Source organism: Lissotriton helveticus, chromosome 3_1 (assembly GCF_964261635.1).
Source record: "Lissotriton helveticus chromosome 3_1, aLisHel1.1, whole genome shotgun sequence".
Lineage (NCBI taxonomy): Eukaryota > Metazoa > Chordata > Amphibia > Caudata > Salamandridae > Lissotriton > Lissotriton helveticus.
Window position 1 is genome coordinate 487,893,644 of NC_136061.1, and position 23,512 is coordinate 487,917,155.

The 23,512-nt window shown below is 43.3% G+C and overlaps 1 protein-coding gene across 3 annotated transcripts in view; it reads left to right on the forward strand.

Moving 5' to 3' along the window:
• Positions 1-19,153, forward strand: part of ASNSD1 (asparagine synthetase domain containing 1) — a 151,171-nt gene extending 132,018 nt beyond the window's left edge. For all 3 annotated transcript variants that reach the window (XM_078680364.1, XM_078680363.1, XM_078680366.1), the window contains exon 7: positions 18,438-19,153. In XM_078680364.1, the coding sequence (XP_078536490.1) occupies positions 18,438-18,693 (256 nt within the window). In that variant the 3' untranslated portion in view covers positions 18,694-19,153. The remainder of the gene's footprint in view (positions 1-18,437) is intronic.
• The last annotated feature ends 4,359 nt before the right edge of the window (positions 19,154-23,512 follow it).

Genomic DNA, 23,512 nt, shown 5'->3' on the forward strand with positions numbered 1-23,512 from the left:
TTGGCTGTGTCTGTCTACGCGTTTCGACAATCTATTCTGTCTTCCTCAGGACAAGTGATTATCCAGCCATTATTCTAGATAAAACAAAATACCATTTTAATTAATCATCCAGATTGCAGTACATTACATCTTTGCTAATACCATTACCACAGACAGTCATATACAGATATCAGATTTTCAAAGACAAGAATTTTCTTTGGCCAGACGTTTACTATTTTCAAAAAAATGATAAAACGGTTGGAAACATACATTTTTCATTTCTGTATAAAGTACTCGATTTTTATGATGGTTCAAGATGATCGCAAAAATAATTTCAAAAATAACCACTGATAAAACATGATACTCCTAATACATTTTCAAACAATCTAAACACTAAAACATTTGTTTAGTATTGCTATCGCCGCGATGACGTTGCATTTACAACAGAAACGTACCTATGTTCAGACTTACATTCTCATGATGTAGTCTATTTTCCTAAATTGGTGCCATACCAGACTCTACTTTTTGTTTCTGAGCCTTTTGCATTCATTAACTGAATTATAAGTTCTCCAAGTGACTCATATTAAGAAACCCTTATTTTTTATAGTTCTTATGTAAACAGATAGCACCAAGAGAATCTTACCTAAAAATCATTATATTATCCACATTATACAGCTCGATTGGGACTTTTTTTGAAGGGAATGAGGCACCTTTCTGTAATTTTTAGGGCAGGTATGTGAAATCTGTATGGAGAGAGAGTTGCACTTGTATATAGGAGTTGTAACTATATTTTTCTCCTAAGTCTTTTCCTGGTCTCTCTAAACTCATTTATTTTACCTGTTTCAGTGTGAATCACTGCTCCCATCTCATTTCTACCTTCTTTTTCTCAATCGTTCTCCCGATAGTTTTCTTTAAAAAAAATCCTGGAAAAAGGGGATGTCAAATATTAGCTATTAAAGGTATTGAGCCTCAATTCTTTGGCAGAGAGTGATGTTTTATTTCTGACTTTTACTAACATGTCCGTTTTTTCTAAAATCTTCAGTAGTAATCTTATAATATGACTCCTTATTTTAAACTGTCGTTTAAGAACATATACTATGAGTATTACCTATTTATATAAGCATTGTTTATCTTCTTTTTAACTAACAAAACAGGATACTTTACTTTCCTTACTTATATCAGTATCCACTTATTTACATTAATAAACAGTTCCACTATTATCCCTGGTTTTAACCTTATTCATTATTTTTACCTTCCAAATGGTAGTTTACTTCTCGAATTGATGTCGAGTGGTTCTGTCTGTTCTGTCTGTTCTTTTTCGAGGGCTGTTAAACTTCCTCGCAATAGACGGGCCGTGGTTGATATAAGTTGCAAAAACGGGTAGCCAGCGTTGTTTATTTAAAATAACCTGTTTCCATAAGTACAAACGACAAGAAGAATGGATGGAGCAAATTTAATAAATTATGTTCGTTTATGAAGCGAGGGCCTCACAAAGGATGTCTAACTTGCCGAACAATATTTACCTTGTCGGGGTCTCCGGAATCGTCCCAAGACTTTAACTAGATGCCCCGTGTTACTTTTCTCTCAATTTCTTCATTTTATTAAGTATACTTTGTGTATTCACTTATCTAAATGGATTTATACATTTTTATATCATAATTAAAGATTATTTTTGATATCATTATTACTCTTTGCTCTATTTATATGTTGTTTGTGTGTGAATTCTGAACAGTTTATAACATGTTCTAGAGAAAAGCCAGATTGTTTCCTGTTAGTCTGCCTGGGTATATATATTGCACAAAAAATTGTTTCCCTGACCCAGGAGTCATATCCCAATCAGGGGGTCCTTGATACAATACACAGTATATATATATATAGGACACACTTGGGGCACAAGAGGCCCCCATGCTGGTCCCCTTAATTTGATGATACAACTAACCTTTGAAATCGAAGTAATTATTCTTCAACACCATTTCTAAGCATTTTAATTTGAATGCATCAGGCCTCTCACCAGGCTTTCTGCCTAGGAGAGTAGCTTCCGCTTCTATTGCCTGTTGTTGAGGGATGTTTGTATATAATGCTTCCATGTTTAATGTCACCAAGATTTCACGGTCAGGGTCGTAAGGCGCATGTTCTAATTTGCTAATAATGTCCCCTGTGTCTCTGATGTATGACTTATATTTAGTAGTGAGCGGGCACCGGAATGTGTCGCTATATTTGGACAATGGTTCTGAAGAGGAATTAATGGAGATACTATAGGCCACAATGATGGATCACTGATGTTTTTATGCGTTTTTGGCACTCCATACATCACCGGCATTACCGGATTGAGTTTATTTAAGAACTGATATTCTTTTTCACAGATAACAAGCTCCTAATAGGCTTTTTTTTTTGTGCTATTACTTATCTGTTCCTGTAGTTTGGTAATTGCCCCTGATCTAATGGGTCTATAGTGTTCTGGTACTGCCGGCATATAATATATTTTCTCATCATATTTCTCTGTGTCCATCAGGACTATGCCCCCTCCCTTATCACAGGGTTTTGTTGTCAGATCCGGTGTATTTTGAAGTTTCAACAATGCAGTTTTTTCCCAATTTGGACAGGTTTGATCTACTGTTGTAGGTACATTTATCAATCTTCTGAATCTCTTTTAGTACAGACTTCTCAAAAATGGCCATCTCTTGGCCTACCATCTCCAGGGTAGGTGTGAAATTTGATTTGGGTTTACACCCTGAATGGTTATCATCTTCACCTACTTCTCTTTCTGAGAAGGATTTTTTCAGTCGAATTTTCCTAAAGAAGGCAAAGATATCTTGGTTGAGCTTAAATTTGTCACACTGAGTATTTGGAACGAAGGACAGCACTTTACTGAGAATGGCTGACTCATCATGATTCAAGTTATGTGTGGACCAATTGAAAATGGGTATGGTATCCACCCTAGACCCACTATTCAGTTTCTCCAGTATTGCTGGTTCCTGGTCCTCATGTACATTTAAGAAGGTTAAGGGTCTACCTGTTGGTACCCTCTCCTGTCTGATTTCGGAAAACAAGTTCTGCTCTGGCCCCGACCTCACCCTAAAAAAGGAGGTGGTACTTGGTAGTATGGTTGATAGTCCCTGCCTCTACCTCTCTGAGGTCTGTGTCCTTGACATTGTCCTTCATAATTAGTAGGGGCATCTCCTCCGAATCAGATGAATTGGTGTCTGAAAAAGTGAGGACTTTTCTTTTGCTTATGGATATATGATTGGGCCTCACTCTCATTTTAACACTCTTGATAATATAGTTAGTCCTAATGTATGGATACGCCTTTACTTGTGTAAACCTTTTAATATCCTTCTTCAACTCGTCAGCCTTTTTTTAAATCAGATATTCTTCAAAGTCATGCAATTCAGCATTAAGACAGTCTAGTTTGAGCTTAGCCTCTTCTACTGATGTTCCAGTTTTAAGTTTGTCTTCTAATACTTGGATTTCCGAATTCAGGGCAGCTACTAATTCCCTGGCTGTTTCAATAATTAAAATCATCCAATCTTTGGAACATCTATTACCTACATGCGACCATATCTCCCAAAATTTACGTAGTTCCACCAAGAGTGCCGGCACGTTACGCACCCGCAACCCAGAGATACTCTAACATGAATGTAGCATGCAACTCCATTCTTCTAGATTTATTCCTTAAATTCAGTAGTGATGTCCATTCATTGTTTTCAGCACTGGACAGGGTTACTCTTTAGTTTGTACTAGTGGGGATACCTAGCAGTGTTGTAAGATCTGCTTCTGTAAAGCCAAACGTTTGAAGGGCTTCCATGATCGTTTGTAATTGCCAACGAGGTTCCAGGCAAGAACTATCACTCAGCCAATATAAAATGTCTACGTATAATACAAAACATGAAGACAATAAATACATACCAAAAAAAGAATGATAAAGCAACACAGTCCCTATAAGTGAGAGAACACTCACCACTGTGTCAGGAAACAAGAAGAAATCAAAGTCAAAGAATAGAAAACACTTTATTTTTGGGCACATTTGCTTACCTCATCCATGTGACGAGACAGCTAGCCTGTGATTACAAAACCGCTGTGAACCAGAATTAGCAAGGCACCCCCTAAGAGGAATACTTTGACAGATCAGGGGGAAAGCAAAATCAAAGCTATAAACGTAATAATTCCTGTAGACCTAAATTTCTTTAATTAATGGCTTCTCAAAGCTAGGGCATAAAAACATAATTCTCCACACAGAACAGATGATCCTTCTTACAAATTTGATTTAATTTTTTTCCTTTTTTACTTTTTTGTCTGATATTTCACATTATAAAAAACTATATGACCTTTTACAGTTTATATCACAATTTTTTATCTTCATTATTCAAATAATGTCATACATGTGGCACAATTAATTTCAACACCTATAAGGTCACAACTAACTACAGGATATGATTCAACACAACCCCACACACAATCACACCTCGGCTGCTCTACAACCACATCCCTTACACACAGCACACTCACACTCTGCACCCCAGAACAACACTGCATGCACAGATGGGAAGAATCCGGGTGATGTAATCGACCCTCGATTGTTGTGCTGATAGCTGGGGTGTCTCAGTCTTACTGGTCGACGTACGTTTCAATGGAATGATTACATTTCTAAACCATCTTCTTCAGGACCTGTTATTTTATAATTTATAACGAGTGGAAGGAGGTCGAAAGTAGAAAGATTAGACTTAACTTTATTTACAAAAAGCCTCAGGAAATATCTTACATTTCTCCTTATATACATATATATATAAAAGAAATACATGCGAAAGTGCCACTTATAAGCATTTTAATGAGACATATCATCCATTGTGTGAGATTGGTGATATTCATTCTAAAACCGACATGTGAGATCGATCTAGACACCTTAGAAGAGTAAAAGAGAAGAAAAGATAACATCATGGACATCATTACGTAGTAGTGGTTCTATGCAAGATGAACATTAATCAAAGATATTGTTAAAGATATAAGAAAAACAGTATTTATAGAGAGATTTTTTTGTTCGGAGATCAATTGAATTATTGATCTTCTTTTTTTGATGAGCAAATTTTTATTGATTTTAGAACATAAAAACAAGTCAGCCAATGCACGGAAATCACAGATATAAGTTAATTTACCCCATCACTATACCCCCCAATCACGATCCCCATAAAATAACCTAGTCGAAACTTGAGTCCAGTTAATCCGGACCCTCCACAGCCCCCAGCCATTTCCACCACACTCTACGATAGTTCTTAACACGCTCTTTAGCTTTATACATGGCTTTTTCTTGGGTCACACACCAGTCCACCCCTCTTCGCCATCTCTCCAGGGTAGGGGGATCAGGGCTTATCCAGGCCGCCACAATGTCCCTCTTGACCACCATCATGGCTATGTTGTAAAACCGCTTGTCATTCCTGGACCCATCCAGCCTATCAGTGATCCCCAGCAAGGAGTGACGTGGATCGTGAGGAACCTCCCAGCCCAATACCTCCATTAGCTCCGCTTCAATGGATCCCCAGAACTGCTCCAAGCGGGAGCATGACCAAACCATTTGGAGGAAGTCAGCCGGGGCATGCTTACATCTGGTACACGCCGCGTCTGTGTGCAAACCAGCTCGCTTTAATCGCAGGGGAGTGAGGTACGCGGCGTGTAAGTAGTATAACTGAATCAGCTTGAGTTTGGCGGAGACAGTGACTATTCTGGAGGCCATAAGGGCATCGCGCCAGTCTACATCATCAAGGGGACCCACCCAGTCCACCTGTTGGACCCTCAACTTGTCCAGAGATGTGGGAGTGTTATTAACTAGGGGGCGGTAAATTCGGGAGACCCCCACCCTACCCAATTCTCCCAACAGAGTCTGAGCCTCGGTGGGGCGGTATTTAGGGAGCCTTGTGTCGCCCGCAATGTGTTTGAAGAGGGCATGTCTCAACTGCAAATATTTATATAGCTGGGATGATTGTAGGGAGTATTGAGTTTGGAGCTCCTGGAAGGACAACATCTGACCCCTTGCCCACACGTCCCCTAGCTGGGAGATACCAATAAGGTCCCAAGGTTTAAATCTCCGCAACCCACTAACCTCCCAAAGCCAAGCCCCCTGCCAAAGGGGAGTACACTGGATTAGCTTCCCAAACCATCCCGTGTGTCGGAGAGAGGCCCGCCACGGCAGCAACACCAAGCGCGTTACAGCAGGTAGTCGGTTCGTGACGGGCTCCACATACAGCATGCCTTGGATGTCCGTAATCCCCAGTTCGCTCAATTCGAGCCTATAGGCTGGGTCCGACCAACCCCCACTAAACCAATCGTGGACCACTAATAGGCGTTCCACCAGAAAGTACAAGTGAAGGTGCGTCATCCCCATGCCGCCGTCGTAAGACGCAATCTGACAAGTAGACAGAGCCACCAGGCCAGTCCTCGGCTCCAGAGAAACTTATTAATTAGACTGTCCAGCTCCTTAAACCAGGCCCTTGAAAACCAGAAGGGGGTGTTCTGTAGGACGTAAAGGAACCTGGGAGGATCATCATTTTAAATAGGGCGACCCTCCCCAGGGGGTTCAGAGGCAGAGACTTCCATTTGAGGAGATCCTCCTTAGCCTTCTTATCCAAGGGGGTCACGTTGAGGGGCCAACCCAGTTTGGGAAGAAGGGCGATCCAGATCCCCAGATATTTAAAGGATTGCCTCCGGAGTGGTATGGTGGACTGCCAATCGAAGCACTCTCTATAGAGATGAAGGGGGACCAACACGGACTTCCCGGGATTAAGCCGCAACCATGCCGCCTGCTCGAAATCGTGCAGGATCCGGAGGCACGGTGGCCCGGAGGAGGCTGGGTCGGACAGGAAGACAAGAACATCATCCGCGTATAACGCGATCTTGTCCACCTCGCTGTTTGGCCATTCCCAACCGCGGAGGCTGTCCTCTGCCCACACCAAGGACGAAATGGGTTCCATCGCCAAGGCGAACAGCAAGGGAGAAAGGGGACATCCCAGCCTATTGCCCGTGGCGATGGGGAAGGCCTCCGACAGTACCCCATTAACCAGGACTCGCGCTCTTGGATGGGCGTACAGGACCAGAGAATAGAAGTGGGGCCCAAACCCCATCTCGACCAGCACGCCATGTAGATAAGCCCAGTCCACTGAATCGAAAGCTTTTTCAAAATCTATGGACAGGAGGGCCAAGTAAGGGGTAAGTAGGTGCCGATACGCCAGGTCCTGCTGCAGTCTTCGGAGGCAGTGGCGGGTCCCCCGCTGAGGCATGAACCCGCACTGATCCGGATGCACCAATGAAGCCGAATAGGCTTTCGGCCGCTGGGCCAGAATGGTGGCATAGTGTTTAATTTCGGTGTTAAGGAGGGATATGGGGCGGTACTCTGTGCGCAATCAGGAGGGAGGCTGGGATTTCGGGAGAACCACAATGGTGGCAATATCAGTTTCTGGCGGAAACAAACCTCTGTCCACTGCCTCCTTAAATAAGTTTGCTAGGTGGGGCACTAGAGTGCCTCGGTAGGCAATTATTTATCTTCTTTATATGATTTTATATATCTCATTACAAGAATGAACTTCACTCCATATTACTTGCCTGATTATACCGTTCTGCAAGTTTTAATAATGCGATGATAATGTTTGGCCCCAGTGACCCAATTCCCCTGGGGCCAGACAATACTTTAAAGGGGAGGGAGCGGCCCCCTCCCAGAGCCAGTAAATGCCTTGTGACCCGAACCGGTGCCTGCTCAAAAACTGTCCCGGGGTACCCACCCCTAGACACAGTAGTTTCTCTGCCCCCATTAGTGCAGGCTAGGAAACATGTTTGCTCCAGCATGGTGGGAGCATTTTTCAATCTGTCGCCGAGTGGGAGCAAACATGCATTCCCTGTCTGCAGGAGCACGAGCAGGGAATGAAGATTTGCTTCCACCTGGCGGGAGATTTTAAAATGTTTTGTTTCCCTGCCCGCACTCCTGCCGACAGGGAAACACAAATTGCTTCTGACTGGAAGAGTCAGCAAAAACTGCTGCTCCCTCCGAGTGGTAGAAATGCTGGAGGCAGGGGGCCCTGGGGCTCCCTTCTCTCTCCCCTCCCCAACCCCCACCCCCACACGGCCTACAATTAGTGGTTTGTGGATGCAGCAGATGGGGGCACCAGGGCACCCACCTCTGGTCCTGGGGGAAGGAGTCCCTGGGGCCCCAGGAGAAAAGTATCCCAGCAGCCAAACTCTGTGATGATATCACCTCTTTTTTTTTTTCTCTAAACTAAGTGGAACTAATATTCCACACAGTTCTACGGTAGCAATAAGTAAGGCCCTAACTGTGTTAGGCAATGAAATAACACAAACAACATCTTGCCCACAGGTGCAACTGACGGTCTTTACCGAATTCGCCCCGCTCTCACTTAAGCAACCATAGACTTATTTCAACTCATCAAATCAGGCTCTCCCCTAGATCCCTGTCCCGTAGCAGTGATTAGAATTGCCCAGAACCAATAGCAGAAATACTCACTTCACTGTTTTATCTCCATGTTCACAGCTGGACGATTACCCAAAGCTTGGAAGGAGGCATCCATCATCCATCTCTTGAAAAAGCCTAATCTCGACCTGAAAGACCAATACACTTTTCGCGCCATCTCACGGCTTCCCTTCCTGGCAAAATTAGTTGAAAGAGGTAAACACTCAACTAACTCGATTTATTCACGATCACCAGCTATTAGATCCCACGCAATACTTCTTCAGTGGAGGTCACAGTACAGAATCAGCTCTTATTAAAACCTCTGAAGACAAAAACAGGGGCGGGGGAGGGACACTCCAACTGTCTCAGCCAATTTGCAAATAGGAAATCCGTCACAAAATTCACCTTCTGCCAGAACACCTCCCAGGAGTGAAAAATCAAATTGCCGACCTCCTCAGCAGAAGGAGACTACAAATACACGAGTGGGAACTTCATCCTCACGTTCTCCTTCCATACTTTCAACAATGGGGATATCATCAAATAGATCTGTTCGTCACAGCAGACAACACACGATGCCCAAACTTCGCCTCCAGATTCCCACACCCTCTATCCAAAGGCAATGCCCTATGGATGATTTGGTCAGGGATACTTGCCGACTCTTTTTTGCCTCTTCCTCTATTTCTGGTTCAGAAGCTCAGGAAAAAATTCCTCAGCCTGATTCTAATAGCTCCAACGTGGTCCCATCAACCTATGCACACCACCCTGTTAGAGCTCTCAGTAGTTCCATAACAAAAGCTACATCTAACCTCCAGTCTCCTCACTCGGAACCATGGAGAAATTCCAAGGAGCTCAACTCAACAATTTAGCTCCTGAAGTCATAGAGTTTAGATATTTAAATTTGCCACCCGTCTGTATGACTATTCCGAAAGAAGCAAGAAAACCTACTACCAGAGCTTGCTATGCAGCAAAATAGAAACAATTTGTTGTCTGCTGTACTAATGTTCTACCTCTGGATGCTCAGTTCAGAACATTGTTACCTTCTGCACCAACAGTGATGTGGGCTAACTTACACACCATTCGGTTGCATCTAGCAGCAGTAGCTGAATTTTTGCAAAACAGACAGCATTTGTCTTTGTTCAAAGTTCCTGTCATTAAAACCTTTATAGAAGGCTTAAAGAGTTATGCCACCAAGAAATCCCCCGGCACCAGTATGGTATCTTAATGTTGTACTTACAAGACTTATGGGTCCACCCTGTGAACCACTTCACAAGTCTCCTTTACAGTTTCTCTCATGGCAGGTTGCATTCCTCATTGCAATAACTTCATTAGGGAGAGTTGGTGAGCTGCTGGCATTAACCTTAGAAGAACCCTTCTTTCAGCTCCATAAAGCTAGGGTCATTCTTCGCATCAATCCCAGATTTCTTCCTAAAGTGGTTTCTGCTTTCCATATTAATCAATTAGTTGAGTTACCTATGTTCTTTCCTCAGCCTGATTCAGAAGCAGAACGGGCTCTTCACACACTTGACGTCAGAAGTACTCTATTTTAGTATATGGAAAGAACAAAAGATTTTCATAAAAACAAAGCAACTGCTTGTTTCATTTACCCCACCACACAGAGGCAATCCTATTTCTAAATCTGGCATTTTAAGATGGGACATCTATGGCCTTTTTACGTAACATCCCTATAGCTGACATCTGTAAAAGAGCAAAATGGCACACATTTACTGCACTGCACACATTTACCAAACACTATTGTGTGGCTGTATTAGCACGCCAACAAGCAAATGTAGGCCTAGCAGTGCTAAAGACACTTTTTCAGACAACTGCAACATCTACTGGTTATCAAACACTTTGGGAGAATACTGCTATTTAGTCTAGGCAAAGCATGTGTATCTACAGCACACATGCCTCCAACAGATTATGGTTATGCTGTAGATTCATGTGCGCTCTCCCCGGGCACATGTACTTGTTGCAGTTCTCATTATTCACTATATTTATGCTTGGACATCTTTTTACTAAACTTACTTACTCCATTCTCACCCTCTTGCGGGAAAACATTCTAACAGTGGAGTCGATGCCCATGCGCAGTCACCAAAAGGAAGAGTCACCTTACCTCGTGACCGGAAAGACTTATTCGAAGAAAAACAATTTTCAAACATCCTGAAACAACACTAGATGGCAGGAGTATGCAAAGCATGTGAATCTACAGCTCTTCATGCCTAGAACAGATGCTTAATGGGTAAGTAACATAATCCATAACTTATGCCCCTGGAAATGCACTGCTTATAACCTCATTCATGGCATGGTTTTTGACATCACTTATGACCTCTCAAATGGCATCACTCAGTACTTCACTCAGCACAGTAAACTTCAATATACTTTAAAAAAATACAATTTTTTTTTTTTAAATAAGTAGAGATAAGTGTGAGACATACAGCAGAGAGCTCACTGTAACCTTATCAACTACTATACTCACTTATCATCCCAGATAGAGTACTCAGCGGAGAGGCCGGTCTCTTCTAAACCACTACTCTGAACACTAGTGACCAAAGTAAGACATCTAGCTGTACTGACTAGTTTATCACAAAATACAAACCCATCATTCGTCAATCTGAGAAGAGGTTTTAGTGCAGACGTCCGTTTTACACAACCAACTACAACACGAGTAGAGAAATCTTAGCGGACAGTCCACTGTGTTCCAAACCACTAGTAAAATTATGCTTCATCCTGGTGGAAGTTGTCAGCAGAGCGGTCAGTCTGTTGCAAACCACTACACCATCACCCCAGAAGGAGATCATAGAGAACATATGAATTTATTGCAAACTAATACACTCATTCATCACAAAGGAGAGGGGTCTAAGAAAAGGGATCAGTATGTCATAAAACATAACTGTACTTGACTGTCACTGTGGAGTGAAGTCTAATGAACAGCTTAGACTGTAGCAAAGTATTACCTAGACATACATCAACAGGGGACATGTGTCAGCTTGTTTGTTCACTCATAAATAGTACACCCACTTTAAAAATGGGGATATGGGTCAGATGATATGTGTTAGAAATGCTAACACTCATTAGTACAGAAACAAGAATAATTTAACGTATTCAATAGCTCCGTATATATCTTTCAGTGACAGAAACATTTACGAAACACTCACTGGATGATGTCATCAGTGATGTCATTTGAGATGCCATCAGTGATGTCACTGACCATGTAATGAGTGATGTAATATGTGAGGTCATAAAAAGTGAATTGCGGGGGGGCGTAAGCTATACTTGGGTCAGGTACTACAGCTGCTGAATTTCTATGGTTTTATGTGTGTAAAATCTGAACCTAACTAAAATGTACCTGTAACCTTTTGGTTATAGTGCCTATATATATACATATATAGTTAGTGAAAAAATCCTCAAAGGTTAAAATGAGTTATGTGAAAATGTCAGTTTAAATGTAACAGTTTTGTCTTCAATGATTACATATAAGATGTCAACAGTGATATCATTCACGTCATAGAACATGCCATGAATGATGTAATTTGTGAGGTGATAAACAGTGCATAGGTACTTAAGTTAACTATAACTTGTGAATTTTGGTGAGTTTTTTTTATTTTAAAATGTTACATGCAAACTGTCATTTTCGCATAACTATAACGTCACTTTAACCATTGTTTGTTTTCAGTAAATTTCCATTTTTTTCAAATGTAAATTAAGATATTATTAAAGTAAGGTATATACCTAACTGAAATGTCACTCTTACCTGTGTTTCTTTTCCATTTAGTTTCTGTGGTTTTTTTTACGGAAAGAAATATTTTATTACCATACATAACTATGCCAACCCCGCCGCCAACAACCCTGCAGGTGGCCAACCACTGCCGCAAAACTGCCTTTGACTGTATGCAGTGTTGGTTAGACCCAGGTCCAGCTTCCCATACGCGGCCAACCTACCACAGACATTATGCCTTATTTTTAAAAAAAGTTTTCCAAGAGCCAGCGTGGGTCCCTGTGCTCCCTCATGACTCTCGCTAGAGTAAGGGAGTCTCACTGGCTGGCGCGGAATTGCAGCAGCCTCCCCCTCCCCCCCCCAAAAAAAAAGCTTTTTAAAAAACATTTGGCCTACTACCTTAGGTTTTTTTTCCCTTTTATATTTTCGGGACAAGGACAGAGTCCCCGCATCCGCAGCCAGAATACTTTTTGTCATGTTCTGGCCAGCCAATCTGAGCCTGAGCTCCAGGGGGACTGGCAAGAGCCTCTTCCTCCCACTTGAGCAAGGTGGCCGAAGGGGAAAAAGCCCCTGCCAATCCGAATATCCTATTATTTGAAGTTGTGTGCCCGCGGGAACCCAGCTGTCCAGATAGCTATACATTTTGAGCCTTAATCCTCAAAACTACTTAAATGGTTCATACCAAATAACAAAAGGTATGCTGTCTAGTTAAAGAACTAGCTTTCTGAAAAAGAATTGGTGTAATTCTGTTTAGACGTTTTGGTTGTAGTGGTGCCTAAAATTCTCTATGGAAATTGCATGGGGAATTTGTGTTTTGGGATCCCACTTTTTCTCGCCCTCCACTTGATGAATAACCTCAAATCTTTCCAGCAAGGAAGTACCTGAGATAGGTGAACCTTTTTAGGGGAAAGTTATATGAAGAATCATCAAATGGCAGTAAAGTAATTAGCAAATCAAAAAATCAATTTCCTGTGAAAACTAGGTCCTAACTATAACTGCACAGAGGCTTTGTAAAATATATTTGAATAACCACTTGATAGAAAATGTGTGTGCAAGCTATGCATCTTCATTGTTTTTGGTACTCTGCTGGAAAGCTATGTAGCCTCCTATAAAGCACTAAAAAGGATTGATCCTGGAGTGTTTTTTTATTAATGTTTGTAATTGTTTGGTATTTAATGTTATGATGGGTGTCTGCTAATCTCCACATGTAGATTTTGGCCCTGCAGATCAGGGTCAGTTTCCCCAGCTCGGAAGAAACATTTAGTAAAGGGGCTGTTGAAAGGGAGGTGTGACCTTGAAACCTTGGAGAACATTTTCATTTGCCTTCCTGACTCAATGGTGTGGGCTTTCTTTGCCATCCAGGGTGCTGTGGCTGTCAGCTGTATTGGAGATGATGTATAATTAATAGGTCATTTAGGAATGTGGATGGGTGCTCGCTAAACACTATGTTTGAGTTTCAAACACACTATAATGCTGTATGAACCTTAATAGGAATTCAAATCCTTCCATTATTTCTTTTTATTGAGTTGAACTTTTGATGTAAGCAGCACTTTCTTAGCATATTTGAGTAAACTAAGCTAAGTAGCAAGGTTATCTTTCATTCATCCGAAGGCGCGCCAAAGGCAAGCCCGTCTGCGCCCGTCCGCGGCCGATCGCGGGCTAGGGCGACAACCCCTGGCCGTAAGATCTGTTGGGCTAGGGATCAACTTATTGGCTTCCGTCCTCACACGCCATCTCTGTGCATGCATGGCATGTCGAGTGACGAGAGGGAATGTCCTCATTGTGGTTTCCGTTACACCACCCTGTTGCGGGATACTGAGGAGCAAGTACTTTCCTGCGGTCTCCTTAACGTAAGGTCACTACGTAAACATAGACTTGATGTCTTTGAGCTGATTACAGATAAAAAGTTCGACCTACTGTTTCTTACGGAAACATGGCTAGACCAGTTTTCCGACTCGGACATTATCGAGGCCACGCCGGAGAACTACTCGTGGGTGAGGCAGGATAGGCCAGAGGGGGTGGGAGGGGGGATTGCTGTTATTTTCAGGAAAACACTGGGCTGCTGCTTGGAGCGTATGTTGATTGCGGAGAGTGAGGCGGGAGTTTTCACGATTCAAATCAACGGGGGCACGTCGATCAAGGGATGTCTGGTATATCGACCACCAGGGGCGTGTACAAAGTTCAGGGAGAGCCTGCTAGAAAATCTTATGGAGGCTACCCTACGTAGGGATAAATTCCTCCTATTGGGAGACCTGAACTTGCATTTAAACTGCCCAGAGGCTATAGGGGTCAAGGATTTCTGTCGGGATATGCTAGCTCTTCAATTGGAATTGAAGCTCTCAGGCCCCACGCACCGACAGGGACACCTCTTGGACCCGGTTTATGCGAACTGGGGAGGTGTGGAGGTGTCGGAAATAGAGCCTATCCCTTGGACAGACCACTCTTTGGTAGCTTTCTCCATACATAGCTTAAAAACCACCAAATTCAGTCAGGCACCCCCTAATTATCTTAGGAGGAAGTGGGCTACATTTTCGGTGGAGGATTTTAATCTAGCCTTAAGTAGGGAGGGCCAGCCGGGTGGCGAAGACATAGAAACGGCGGTCTCTAACCTTAATCAGCGCATTACTGAAGCGCTTGACCAGACAGCCCCACTCTGCCGCACCTCCGCATGTGCCCGGAAAGAACGCTCAGCCCCATGGTTTAGTGGCGAGCTGAGGCAAACAAAGGCGGAATGTAGGCGAGCTGAAAGAGTCTGGAGGGTGTCTTATGACAATCAGGCTAGGGAACTATTCTTGGAAAAAAGGCGCCTTCATCATAGGCTGATTAAAAAGTCTAAGGCAGCCTACTATGCAGGACAAATCTTGGGGGCGGAAAACTCGGCCAAAGAACTATTCGGTATCTACAAGTCTCTGCTTACTGTAAATTCATCTACAGATCCGGAGAGTTGCTCAACGGAGTCGTGTGACCGTATTGCCGAATATTTCTCTACTAAAGTCGAGAACATCTACTCGACTTTCCCGAATCCGCCGACAGGGGCTGACTTTGAGGCAGCATTGGTGGACATAGAGATGGCTGGGCACCTTACAAACTTCCGCACCCCCTCTTTTGAGGATCTAGTAGCGGTGTGTCGCTCTGTTAAATCAGGGTCCCCGTGGGACCCGGTGTCACCCAAACGCTTGGCGGACAGCCTGGAAGTACTGGAGCCTTATATGAGGCATGTCCTGGACACCTCCTTTGGATCGGGAAAGTTGCCTGAGGGGTGGAAACAGGCGGTGGTGCTCCCGCTCCGGAAGAAACCCCACATAGGATTCGAGGTATTAGAAAATCTGAGGCCCATCTCACTCCTGCCTTTTCTGTCCAAAGTGGCGGAAAAGGTGGTTAATACCCAAATTATGAAGCATGTGGAAGAGACGGGATTGCTCCACGCGACGCAGTTTGGCTTTAGGCCACGCCACTCTACCGAGTCCGCCCTCCTTATGGCTACGGAACATCTGAGAGAGGGTGTGGATGCAGGCCAAACTATGGCTCTGATCCTGCTGGACCTCAGCGTGGCGTTCGACACTGTAGCACATAACATCTTGCTACAGTGTCTGAACAGAGGCGGCATTTCTGGCACCGCGCTGAGATGGATCCAGGACTTCCTCAAGGGGAGAAGCTTCCGAGTAAGGCAAGGAGACTGCTATTCTAAGGGGGTTCCCCTGGGCCAAGGCGTGCCTCAGGGCTCGTCATTGAGCCCGACCCTCTTTAATATGTATGTCGCGCCTGTTGCGTCGATTGTGGAGAGCCATGGTCTCCAATTGGTTTCGTATGCCGACTATACGCAGCTGGTGATCTCCCTATCGCACGCGCCCTGTCTTGCTGCCGATGGCTTCCGGTCGTGCATTAAAGAGCTTGCCGAGTGGATGGCTATCAACTGCTTGAAGCTTAATGGCGGCAAGACAGAGGTGCTGGTGGTGGGGAGAGCCCAGTCCGCTTGGTCGTCGGCATGGTGGCCACCCTGTCTAGGACCAACTCCAACCCCTTGCCAAGAAGCACGAAATTTGGGGGTTTGGTTTGATGCGGGCCTTACTTTTGGCCCCCAGATCAACCGGGTGGTTGGAGTTTGTTTCGGGATTTTGAAGAAACTGAGAAAAGTCCTGGACTTACTCCCGATCGGTGCCCGTCAAACCCTGGTTCATGCTCTGGTGACAGCTAGGTCGGACTACGGGAACCTGTTGTACCTGGGGGCTCCAGAAAAAAGCATGGCACGCCTGCAAGTGCTGCAGAATGCGGCAGCACGTCTGATTCTCAGGCTGCCCAGAAGGGCGCCTTCTAAGGCGGCCCTCCAGAAGTTACACTGGCTCCCTGTGAGGAGAAGAGTGGAATACAAAGCCCTCTGCACCTGTCACCGAATTTTGAATGGTAGGGCACCCGACCCGCTGAATAAACTGATAGAAGTGTATCAACCTGCACGAGCACTCAGATCCGCAGGGGGCGGTCTTCTGAGGATCCCCAGAGTTAAGAGAGCCCGCATGGGAGGTAGGTCCTTTAGATGCCTAGCGGCAAATAATTGGAATAAACTACCAGCGGACCTGCGCCTGGAACCGGAGGAAACGAGGTTCCGAGCGAAACTAAAAACATTCCTTTATACCAAATAAAGCTCATGTCTGCTCAGTTGTTGTGTCCCCTGCACGATGCCTCTCCCACTTTTAGCGCGTGGACACGCCGGTGTGCGTAACGCAGCGCTTTATAAATGTCCCTAATAATAATAATAATAATAATTTACAATGTTTACATTTTCAGAACACAAGTGAGGGGAGTTTTAGAAAGTGCTTTCTCAGTGGTTATCAAGTTGAATCAAGGTATGGCAATACATTGAAATGCTACAAAGAAACCGTTTCCTGCAAAGTTGAAACATTGCATATAAAGTTAAGGTTACAGTTAAAACGAACAATGTAAGGCAAGTGCGTGAAAGAAAAGGACAAGGTAAAATTAATAGGTTGATGAGTAAAGCAGAGCACAAGGTGGCAATAAAAACTCACTCAGTTTTGCAAGGATTTTGTTGCAATTACAGCCAAGGATTAAATAGTTTCTGTGCTGGTTAAAATGGGTGAGTAATAGCATTTTATAAGCTTTAATATTTTGTTTCATTTGCTCAGTGACTGGTGAGGATCTTTCATTCACAAACAACAAACAATTGTCATAAAAGGTTTAGAGTTCTCAATCATTAGCTATTTCTTAATGTAACAGATTCTGTGCTAATGAACCACAAATGGTTTCTTCAGCCATTTCCTCCTGAAATTCTGGCACAATTGCCAACCAACATGGCAGGTTGGCTTTCTTTTTGGTGGTTAAAGTTAAGAATAGGCATTGAAGGATTTCAGGTTTCATGTTGATCTGACGCACAAGGTCGTTGATGGGCACTTTCTGGCACAAGATTTACCATATCCTCCAGCTGGAGAGATGATCGATGTGGAGTTGCCCCTACCTTGTGAACTATAGGAAGAGGATGCATTTATGAAGCAAGCAATATGTCTTCCATTTAATAAGTAAAAACGCCATTTAAACTTAGCATCATGCGCTTTTCTCATGTTCAAAGCTTTGTGTGTCAGTATAGAACTTTATTTGCCTATTATCTTTAGTCAAATTCTTGCAGATCAGAGAGCTTTGAAAATTATCTTATTGAGAGCTGAAACAATCTCACAACCTTGTTTTAACCTACTGAAAGTTGATGGCTAGATAAAACAAGCATTAGAAAATTCAGGGAAATTTGCTACAGCCTATAGGAATGAATTAAACTTAAGTGGCAAGCACATGAACAAATGAAAAGCCAGTAAAGAGAGGGGGTGGATTCAAACCCCTTTTAAGTTTATATTGAGAATAATAGACTTCACAAGCACAGTGCAAGTGATGTGCAGGCGAAACCAAAAAATGGCAGATTTTATGGACAAGGTCATAAAAAGCATGGCATGTAAACAAAAAACAAGACCCAACAGAACATCAAAGGAAAAGATGGGTTTGAATGAGTAGAGTAATAGAGGACTGCTTCTGATAGTGTAAATTTGAATAAGGGGGGGCAATGGATCATTTGTGGAGGAAGGACACACATCACTTGCTTTTTTGAGGATTTTCAAAATTTCTTCAGTATTAAGGTGCAGAGTAAATTTATAGTAGGGTTTTTGTTATTGTTTTAACGTGATTTGTAATATATGTACTTTATTTGCTCTGCTTGCTTTACTAAACCAAAATAACACTATTTTCTCCTTGTATAAGTAAGTACATATAAACACTTTTTTTTCCCTGATATTTCTTATACAGATTTCCTTTTCTTGACGAAGACGTTGTCTCCTTTTTAAACTCTTTGCCCATATGGGATAAAGTAGACTTGACATTACCACGTGGCATCGGTGAAAAGTTAATCTTGCGCTTGGCAGCTAAGGAACTGGGACTCAAAGCCTCTTGCATACTTCCAAAAAGGGCTATGCAGTTTGGATCCAGAATTGCAAAAATGGAAAATCACAAAGAAAAGGCAACAGACCAGTGTGCCAGACTCCAAAGTCTATCAATGGATTGAAGATAACATTATTTCACTGCTGCCCAGTACTCCTGTAATTACCTAACCAGCAAAGATTTCTACAGATTTTTGTTCAAAACCACCAAATGTGACAGAAAAAATAAAGTTATTTTTTATTGCTAAAATCTGCCTTTTGATTCATGGCTTAATATTAATTTAGACATTGTTTTATTAAACATACAACTCCTTTGCACTTATCCTTCTGTGGACTCTATACCTTCTTTTCTTCTATTCACTTCTATTCTAATTTATGCTGAGGTTAAAGATGAAATAATTTTTCGCTTTGTTCTCCTTAATCTTTTTATATTGACCATTGGGACATGTTCTGCTCTTCATCAAGGTACTTCAGAAATTGTTTAATTGTTTTGCTTAAGCTATGCAGAAAGTAGTTTCATAAATCAACGTCCTTTGCAAATAAACAGTCAGTGAGAGCCCATCATCTGATGGGTTTATCTATTTACATCGATTGCCAGTCTTCTGTTTTATTAGCAAGTAATAATCAAAGATCAGTACTTTAAACCACTTATCACACTGATCATGTATCTCATACCTTGACCACATGGTCTTGTTCATTCTCATTGTGGATGAGTGTTGCGTATCAGGCCAAATAATTGGCTGATTTTCAATCCGGTTTTAAATAAAATCGCTCCAGGACGGATTCAAATGGTCTAAATCCAGTATTGCGACATCCCTGCTCAAGTTACAAACCAATCCAAGGCAGTACATTTTGGAATTTCCACCTGTTGGGCTTGGCCCTTTCTGCAGGGTTTTCCCCAAACGTTTTATCTTCACCCTCCTGTTTCTGAACCCGTTTTTGTTGACTTTTAGGACTCTGTTTACTTACAACTGGGGGTTCTTTCATTTGAGCCACATGCTAAAAAAGTGGCCAGGCTATGCTTTGGTCTTCTCCATGGCCTCAAACCCATTTTGGGTTTTTTTATGCCCCAATTCGGCAATCAATTGTCCAATCTGTAGTGCAGTCGCGGTTAGGTTACTGCAATGGACTGTTAATCGGTGCAAATAAAACTGACCAAACTACTTCAATGGGTACAGAATGCGGCTGCACGTACTATTTTTGGCTACCTAAGCACTGCCACACTTCTTCTTTTTATTTTTTTTTTAGAGTTTTATATAGCGCGAACTAGAACCGAACCGAATCAGTTATCAGAGCGCTTTACATAGCACCAGTTACGTTACATGAGGACACTTTCATTTTAGGCACTTCCAACCTTCTTCGTCATTTTCCCTGGCTACCAATTGAACAGAGAGTTAAGTTTAAAACTCTCTGCACCACGCATAAGATTCTTCATGGTCAGGGCCCCCAAATTCTCCAGGGTCTGTGTACTACATTTGTCCCCTCTCGCGCCCTACGCTCTGCTAACCAACATCTGGCCCGCACCACCCGAGTGCATAGGTGTAGAGCAGGGGGACGCTCCTTCAGGGCTTGTGCCCCGATCTTGTGGAACTCTTCCCCTCTTGCCGCCCGGAGTACACAGAACCACTGGACTTTCAGAAAATTGACCAAAACTTGGTTCTTTTCCACCATCTAGCTCCCTTCTCTCTACCTCCAGTCAGATTCCGCTGGGTCGCCTCGTTTCTGGGGCAGCCATTAGTACTATAAGAATATCTAACATAACATAACTGCTAAAGTGCTTGTGCTCTCTGCTGTAAACATGATAAAATTGTCTTATACCCAATTGGCACATTTAATTTACTTGTAAGTCCCTAGTAAGTGGTACTGCATATAACCATGGTCTGTAAATTAAATGCTGCTAGTGGGCCTACGGCACTGATTAGGACACACACTTAAGTGCCCTTTCAAACATCTCAGTCCTGCCAGTGCAGCCTTTGTGTGCAGTCTTAATCTGCCATTTCGACCTGGCAGAATAAACCATTTGCCAGTACTTAACTTTCCCTTTTAATACATAAGTCACCCCTAGGGTAGGCCCTAAATAGCCCATAGGCCAGAGTGCAGTGTATTGAAAATGTGGGACATGTACTTTTAACCTTTACATGTCTTTGTAGGGAATACATTCTTAAATTATGTTTTCACTGTTATCTCTTACATAGGATAACATTAGGTTACCTCATTACATTTAATAAGTGCAAACCTTCAATTGGAAGCGAGTAGGAATGTCAAGCTTGATGTCTAAAGAAGTGTAATTTAAAACCTTCTTTAATAGTAAAGTTGGATTTTAAGTCAAAATTCTGAAAATTCCTCTTTTACAAAGTTGGCATTTTGTTGTCCCAGCCAATAAGTGCCTTCAGTTTGTATCACACACTAAGGTGTAGCTGGCAGTTGGTCTTTGTGTATTGCTCCTAGACAGTGAAACAAAGGGGAAATAGCTGTTGGCAGGATGGGCCATCTCTGGCTTGATGATGGGGAGGAGCTGTCTTCTACCACACTTGCACATCACAATGGTTCTGCCCAACACACTCACAAAAGGTTTAAACACTAGTATTTTATGTCCCCAGAGAAGCAGGGAGGCAGGAACTTACAAACACCTCTGGAGGTGGAAACCTCCAGAACCTTCTCTTGCCTCAAAGCTGGCACTTGTATAAATATTGGACCCTGAGACTCATCTCTTCAGTACACCTCGGGCCTGTGGATACTACAGAGGAAGCCTGTTGTGACACTCTTCTGCCAGAAGGACTGCTGCCATGCTACTCTCTTTCCCTTCTTGTTGAGAAGGAAGATTGGGCCTGTATCCTTCATCCCAGGCTGAAGTGACTCCAAGGGTCAGCTGATTCATCGCCTGTTCGGAACTAAAGAGACATAACAAGCTCCAGAGCTCCCTGCATCTTCCCAGCTGACCTGCTGCATGGACCTGCAACTGGCCCTGCCTGACTCCTGCTGGAGTGAGTTTTGAAATGCCAAGAGGTGCCCCTCAGGACCTGGACCCTTGTTGTGGCATCAGGGGAGTTCCTCCGCAAAGGAAAGGAGAAATCCTGAAGTTTTTTCCTCTTCGCGATCGCGCATGAGCCAGTTCGCACCAAGATCTTGCCGCCTGCCAACACAAAATTCCAGTGAATCGGACTCTCCGCACAGCGATCACCACCGAAGCCAGGCAACGCGAGGTCTGCCCTTCGTGCTCCAGCATCGACCACGCGCTCTGACCACTCACTCAAATTTTCAGCAATGACCTTCCACCACGCTCAACAGGATCTTTGCACTACAGCAACAACCGTCCACAATGCACGGCCTGCTGTATGCACTACATGGATGACCAACCTTGATGCTCTCCCTGGTCCTCGAGCCCCCCTCCACCACAAACAGAACTCTTCCTACTGGACTTTTGAAGGTGACCCTTTCAGTGGGACAGACTTGACCCCTGTATCCGGCCCGCGCTCTATTGCATCCTGAATGAACTTGTGACTCTAACACTGCATATCTCTGGTTCTACTGGATGGATTGTTTTAGTTTTTTTTCCTCAAAGAATTAATCACATTTTTCTAAATTGTTGTGGTATTTTCTTGTGTGGTATTTTCACTTTTAATGTTTGAAGTGCTGCATAAATACTTTACACATTGCCTCTGATCTTTGTGCCAACCTACTATAACAGCGTTAACGAAGGTAAGCAACTTGCACTTCTGAAGGATACTTCTACAACTGATTCTTCACCTTTAGAACAGACAGCAAAGCAGTACCTCCTGAACAGGTAAGGTTTGAGGAGTGGGCTCAGACTGAAAATCTTGAAGGACTTAACAAATTAAATGCCCTTCCCTGACTGTTAAGGTAGCAGTCCTTTATGCACGTGTTCACCAATACGTACATCGTGTTCTAACCAATGTCAAAGACAGAACTGCTTGAGCTGCCGGATCTAAAAATGTATTGTCTTGCAACACAACTACATGCTATAAAATGGTGCTATGATTCGGATAGTTGGAAAAAGCGGTTGCTTATGGGCTCGATGGGAGGTACACCTCTACAGATACTCATGATGAAGGGTGAGAGTTTATCTGACAAATATCCTGTGGGGGGTAAGTAGGGGAGAGTATGTCTGCGAATCCAATATTAAACGGGAATTGGGACACTACCCATTCTCTAGACGCCTGGAACTTTGGTGTTTGCAGCCTTATAGACTTATTTCTCAAATTATGTCATTGACACAATAGTGGATGGGGGGGGGGTTGCAACACACTCGGGCATTTGTATCCAGGGAATTATTTTATTACTCTTGGCGAGGCGATAGTAATTTGGAATGGCCCTCAGACAACATGCTCAGTTGTTACACACTACCATTATTCAATAGAAGGGATAAAAGCCTGGTCTCTGGGCTTTATTAGGCCCTGAAAAGCAAGAGGAAAGTGGTTGTGGGGAAGGCTAGTCATGCTTAGGAAACTGATGTAGATGCGATGATCAGACAGTGATTGGAACAAAGCACGTCCATTGGTGCAAGAAATTTAATACAATGCTAGATTCAAACATACCCTGTTCCGTTTTGACAGACAATTAGAATGGATAATAAGGACAAATAAATCCATTACGAAAATAAGTATTGATTGGTTAATAGACACAGTAGCGGCTGCACCCGGGCACAAATGGTGAGGTTAAAAAAAGCAAAGATCACTTGCTGGGTGGCCGCAGTCTCTCGCCCGTCTTTTCCTCCGGCCTCTCCTTCTGTGAACTGGAAGCACACCGGCTCCCAGACTCCTAGCCAATCCTGATGCTGCTGTCACAAGCATGACAGCTGCATCGTGATTGTTCTGAGCGCCATGGTTCAGCGCTCAGACAGGGAGTGGGAGCCTGTGCATGTTCCCCACCTAGGCTGTGCAATACAGCTGAGTGAAGAACATGCTAAGTGCGTATGACTGTTTG